Source organism: Pinus tabuliformis, chromosome 1_2, assembly GCF_031772625.1.
Source record: "Pinus tabuliformis cultivar Carrire ecotype Pingquan chromosome 1_2, CPIR1, whole genome shotgun sequence".
Lineage (NCBI taxonomy): Eukaryota > Viridiplantae > Streptophyta > Pinopsida > Pinales > Pinaceae > Pinus > Pinus tabuliformis.
The window spans coordinates 1,334,015,520-1,334,021,819 of record NC_142298.1 but is presented as its reverse complement, the minus strand read 5'-3'; the positions used below and the strand labels follow the sequence as shown (position 1 = coordinate 1,334,021,819).

The window sequence follows — 6,300 nt, the reverse complement described above, 5'->3', positions numbered from 1 at the left end:
TAGAGATCTTCTTTAAGGGATTCTTATTGAGTTTTCTATAGCTTCCACTGTTACAAAGGTGGTCCAACATTTTTCTTCGGTAATCTTCCTTATCTAAGATAACCACAACTCCACCCTTGTTTGCTTTGAGAATAACAATGTCCTTGTTATTGTTCAAAGATTTGAGGGCATCGAATTCAAGCTTGCTAATGTTGCTCTTAGGGGGCTTTGTCTTTCTAAGGACAACTACACAGTCTTGTCTGATGATATCCTTAGTGTTGCTTGGTAAACCCTTAATCCCAAATTTCTTGTCACAAATAATCTCATCAACATGATTTTTTCTAGGAGCAAGGACAAAATTTAATCGTTTCTCCAGAAGAATGAAGACAAGAGGGTCAAAAGAGAAGCAAGAAAGATTAACCACCCTATTATTAGAAGAAGAAGGAAACAACTTATTATCATTATTATTATTAACAACAACAACAACCATATTATTATTGTTATTATTGTCAACAATTTTATTATTATTGGTATTATCACGGCAAGGAGGGAAAGTAGAGGATTGCTTAACAATGTTAGTAGATATGTTGGAGGGAAGAGGGCTCTAAGGAATGGTAACAACGATGGAATACAGACGAGGATGAGAGGGAAAGGCTAAGTAAAGATCCCCAAAATATGAAGAGCTCTTAACAATGTTAGTAGATATGTTGGAGGGAAGAGGGCTCTAAGGAATGGTAACAACGATGGAATACAGGCGAGGATGATAAAGATCCCCAAAATATGAAGAGCTCAAGCAAGAAACTTCTTAAGAGACAACCACACTGGAGAAATATGTTTGCCCAAGACGAACAGAGGAGAGAGGAGGTACAAGAAGCAGAGCCATGGAATATGTAGCATCTCTGCAACCATCATCAAATCTTGAAATATTACTACATCTCGGTTGACATAAAAAATCTGAAACCACATTTTTGTTCATTGGGGAAGACCTAGATCTAGCTTCTGGAAGAGTGACGTTGTTGATCCATGAACGAAGCACAAATATTTGACTGCCATCGACTCTGCTAGAGGAAGAATAACCTGACAAATTGAAAAGATTCCCAAGAGAAGAGGATCTTTCTGCAAGCTTGAGAAACTTTTTGGATTTCTTATTCTTCCAAATTTCTTAAAGGCGAAGAGACTTTAAAGCTGAACAAGCTTCGACCCTCACCCAAAGAGCTGTAGACATCACATGAGAAAGCTCTAAGTGTAAAGAGAACAACTTTCAGGAAAGCAAATCGAGACCTTTTCTAACCCTGTAAATCTCAGATTGAACTACGACTAAACTCGCATTCAAAAATACATGATAGTTTATGGAATTATTAAGCCGATGTTTAATATGAGCAAACGAAGGAACGATAGACGAATCTCTACATCGTTTAAGGAATGTCATATCTGACTTCATCTTGGAAACTTGCAAGCATGCCCTTTCAAATTGATGAAAATTTATCGCAATGGCCTTACCATGCAGAGTTGTAATAATTGAATTTAGGCTTTTGTGATCCATATTATGAAAAGTAAGAAAACTTTCGATAAAAATCACATCATTGGAGTTTTGTCAATGCATTTCGAACCATCTAGTGTGGTTCATTGTCAGGAAAAGATGAAGAACAAGATCTTGGCATCAAGTTAAATACATAAAGAAAAAATGTTATTTATTTATTTATTTTTTAATTTATTATAATTTGTTTACTAATAAATAGTTAAAATAGTAATTATTTAATATATTTAAAAAAATATATTTATATTTGTAAATAGAAAATATATATTATTGTTTTCTATTAATCATTTAAATCAGGAAGAGGTTTCGTTTATAAATAAATTTATACTTATTTAATAAGGGGATTTGAACTGTAAATTTCATAATTTACATAAGTATGATTTCCCATAGGCTAAAGTCAATTGGGAAAACCAACTTCCCTTACCATTATTATTGAACTATCTTCAATGAAGATATATATTTTTAATAACGCTTAACCTTATTTCCATAAACAAAACTAAATATTTACCAATTACAATTTAACCCCAAATACATGCACCCTCGTACATTTTTGTTTTACTTGTCATTATCCGTAAACAAAACTAAATATTTACCAATTACAATTTAACCCCAAATACATCCACCCTCGTACATTTTTGTTTTACTTGTCATTATCCGGAGCTTCTTGGTGATCAAAAGTTAAAACGCAAAATAGGAGCGTGGCCGCTTCGTGCACGCAAATACCTAAATGAATGGTGGTGCTCAAATTGCTTAGACTGAGGTCAAGTTCTGTTTCAATTTTACAATTTTAGTCTTTAGGCCTTTCGTAGACATAAATTAAACCCAGATGATTGGTGGTTTTCAAATTTTTTACTCCTCTTTCACGATTGTAAGTCCTATATTAATGGTTGTAAGCTCGTGATAAGGGGTGTGCGTTCTTCCGAGATTTGCACTCTGATAAGCTTGAGGGAGCTCTTCAAATCAAGGTCTGGTCTCTGCTTCCACATGTACTACCTCTTTCTGTTTTTCAAACTTGGTCTTATGCTTGTAACATTAATTAATCATGGAAGTTTTAAGCAGTTCATTTCATGGTTTGATACTGAAATTTCGAACAGTCAATCAGGAAGTTGTTAGCAGTGTATTTCAGGCTTGGGAATTGAAGATTTTATCAGTCAATCATGAAGCTTTTAGCAGCGTATTTTGTGTTTTGGTATTGATATTTTTAGCAGTCTATCATGGAGATTTTTAACGGTGTTTGTGGTGTTGAAATGAATTCGTGCGTTTGTTGCGGAGTGTTTTTACTGGAGTTTTAGCTCAGTTTCTTTGACTTTGGTCTAGATGGGGGTCGGTTTAAGCTGGGTCTTAAGTTCCTTTCCGTGCTGTGCTTCATTGGCCTGTGTGTTTTTGAGGAGTTTAGAGGCGGGCTACTTAAATGGACTTGAGGGTTTGTGTTTTTCGTTTGAGCTTTTTTGGCCTCTGGTTCATTAACTTAAGTACTAGTTTCTTCATTTTAGAAACAGGATTCTCTGAATTCTATCAGATTTAAGCTATTTTTGGCCATCAGAACAAGTACTGAGTATTTTTTTTCTTGATTTTAAAGATGGGCTTCTCTGAGTTTTATCAGATTTGAGCCGTAATTGCCTCTTAGGTCATGAACCCATGCATTTTTTCTTCTCCATTTTGGAGTGCAGACACGCATTCCATTGAATTTCAGGGGGTGTGAGCTACTTTTGCATTGCAGGTTTTGAATCCAAGTGCTATTTTGGTTATTTGTATAATGGGTTTCTGCTTGGCTGCCATTAAAGAATATTGTTAAGGCTTTACAACGTTTAATGGTATTTTACTCTGGTTTTGTTATTGCAGGCTTGTTTTATATTTTCCTTTCTTTGAACATCATGGGAAGCACTGGAGCTGATGGACTGGCCTATGGGGCATACACCTATGAAGACCTGGAGAGAGAGCCATACTGGCCTAGTGAAAAAGTGAGAATTTCCATTACTGGAGCTGGGGGTTTCATTGCCTCCCATATTGCCAGGAGATTGAAGTCTGAAGGCCATTACATCATTGCCTCTGATTGGAAGAAGAACGAGCACATGACTGAGGATATGTTCTGCCATGAATTCCATCTTGTGGATCTCAGAGTTATGGACAATTGTTTGGCTGTTACCAAAGGGGTTGACCATGTTTTTAACTTGGCTGCAGACATGGGCGGTATGGGATTCATTCAGTCTAATCATTCTGTTATCATGTACAACAACACAATGATCAGCTTCAACATGATTGAAGCTGCCAGAATCAATGGTGTTAAGAGGTAAGGCCTTGGTCTGTTTCTGTACTTTGGATTCTCGTCTGCTATTGCTATTTTTGTGTTGATATTTGCTCTTTATCTTGCTTACCATATATAGATGTAGAGGTTCTTCTCTGACTTGTTATTACTGAAATTCCCTATGCACTCAATAGTGCAGGTAATGTTACGGTCTGCCTGATCATTGATTCGTTTGCAAAAACATGTAACTCATTTTACTGACATTTTCACAAGCTGATCGATTTGCTCCACAAGGCATCTGTTTCATAAGTTGTTTCCCGCTCTGCAGGTTTTTCTATGCTTCTAGCGCATGTATTTATCCCGAATTCAAACAATTGGAGACCAACGTGAGCTTGAAGGAGTCTGATGCCTGGCCAGCTGAGGTATGCAGCCATATGTTGCATTAAAACTTTGGTAATGATATTTGGTGCTGTACCACATAAATTTTTGGGCCGGAATGCAATGCAAGATCTGGGTACTAGAATTTGTTTGAGAAAAATAGTTGTCCTGACTGAATTAAAGATTCGTTTTGAATGTTGAGCTAATCAAAATTCAGAGAGTTGATGTAAGAAGAGGCCTCCAAGGCAGGACACTATCTGAGTTGTCGGCAGTAAATTTGAGATTTATCAGGGCCTCTGTAGTTTGGAGAAGAGAATCAATTCATAGGAGCTGATTGTTAGTTACTAGCATGTGATTTACGTTCCTAAAATAGTCAGATCCATCCTGCTTTCCCAACAGGAGTTTAACTATGTGGGATTTAGATGTTATAGCTCAATCCCACTCAAACTGGTTACTGACTAGTAAATTGATTGATCTCCAGCCTCAAGATGCCTATGGCTTGGAAAAACTCGCCACAGAAGAATTGTGCAAGCACTACAATAAGGACTTTGGTATAGAATGCCGGATAGGGCGTTTCCACAACATTTATGGTCCTTTTGGCACATGGAAGGGTAAGTTATGAAAAATGATAAACTGTAAATTGTAATGTTGGATTCTCATTTTTATGTCGCCTTTGGTGCCAAACTCATTTGTTGCTGCAGGTGGACGTGAGAAGGCACCTGCTGCCTTTTGCAGGAAGACACTCACATCCACCGATAGGTTTGAAATGTGGGGCGATGGCAAGCAAACGCGATCCTTTACATTCATTGATGAATGTGTGGAGGGTGTCCTGAGGTACCTGCTTGACATGGCTTTGCACTTTTATCTTTCAGACCGATCTTGTAACATGTTTCATCAGATTAATCTTATATATTCTAAAAAATCTTTAATGTTACTGTTACAGATTGACTAAATCAGACTTTAGAGAGCCAGTGAATATTGGCAGTGATGAAATGGTTAGCATGAATGAGATGGCTGAAATGGTGCTGAGCTTTGAGAACAAGAAGTTGCCAATACATCACATCCCTGGGCCAGAGGGTGTACGTGGTCGGAATTCTGATAATACATTGATCAAGGAAAAGCTAGGCTGGGCACCAACCATGAAGCTGAAGGTAAGGTTCCATACCTTCTTCAGGAATTATAATTTAGATTGTTAAACTCAAGCAACGAAATGGCCTTTGTTCGTTGCAGGAAAGATGCAGAGTCACATTTTTTTTGCCTTTGGTTTTAACAGGATGGCTTGAGGATTACTTATTTCTGGATCAAGGAACAAATTGAGAAAGAAAAGGTGCAGGGAATTGATCTCTCCATCTATGGATCTTCTAAGGTGGTTGGCACGCAAGCCCCTGTTCAACTTGGATCTCTCCGTGCTGCGGATGGAAAGGAATGAGGACAAATTCCTTGATCTCTAGTAGAATAAATAAATCAATGTTAACTCAGTTTATTATAAAGTTCATGAGCTGGTTAGCCGCTACATGCTTCTTGATTTGGTATCCAAAATTGTTTTTCCTGCTATTGAAGTATCTCTGAAGGGTACATTCTGGTTAGAAGTAGTGATTTGGTATCCAAAATTGTTTTTCCTGCTATTGAAGTATCTCTGAAGGGTACATTCTGGTTAGAAGCAGTCATTTTCTTTTTAGTTCAAAAGTTCATCACCCTGTGGTGCTGATGGCGAGGATCATCTAATGCTCAAAAGTCTATGAAAATGCAACCATGAGGATTTCATAGGAGGAGGTCACTGCAAAAGAATCTTTTGAGATGTCAAAGATGATTATACATTTATAAGGATCTCTGCATTGTGTATCCAACTTTGCACAAATTTCTATATCTGATGTGCAATGCTACTTAACAATTTGAGCCATATCGGTGCTTGTTTAGTTGTGATATTTGGTTTTTAACTTAATGTCCTATATCTAAAATCTTAGTAGTTGAATTATAATTTTTGTCTGTTTTGATGAATGTGGGTTAAACACACATTTGCAAAATTTATGTACATATTTATCTCTTGGCAGCATTTCTGTGAAGGAACATTTGCAAAGTTTATGTACGTATTTATCTCTTGGCAGCATTTCTGTGAAGGAATTTGTTTGGATTGCCCCCATTCAAGTCATGGTTGCTAACT

At 37.0% G+C, this 6,300-nt stretch overlaps 1 protein-coding gene across 2 annotated transcripts; it reads left to right on the top strand.

Annotated features, from left to right (window-relative positions):
• The first annotated feature begins 2,274 nt into the window (after window positions 1–2,274).
• Window positions 2,275–6,062, top strand: LOC149211122 (GDP-mannose 3,5-epimerase 2). 2 transcript variants are annotated; one of them, XM_089396919.1, is made up of 7 exons: window positions 2,275–2,502; window positions 3,359–3,806; window positions 4,090–4,183; window positions 4,621–4,750; window positions 4,841–4,973; window positions 5,083–5,290; window positions 5,413–6,062. In XM_089396919.1, the coding sequence occupies exons 2-7, from the start codon at window positions 3,391–3,393 to the stop codon at window positions 5,566–5,568; spliced, it is 1,137 nt and encodes a 378-aa protein (XP_089253045.1). In that variant the 5' UTR covers window positions 2,275–2,502; window positions 3,359–3,390; the 3' UTR covers window positions 5,569–6,062. The 2 variants fall into 2 exon arrangements, with proteins under 2 accessions (XP_089253045.1, XP_089253044.1); XM_089396918.1 differs by having other exon boundaries at window positions 2,276–2,481.
• The last annotated feature ends 238 nt before the right edge of the window (window positions 6,063–6,300 follow it).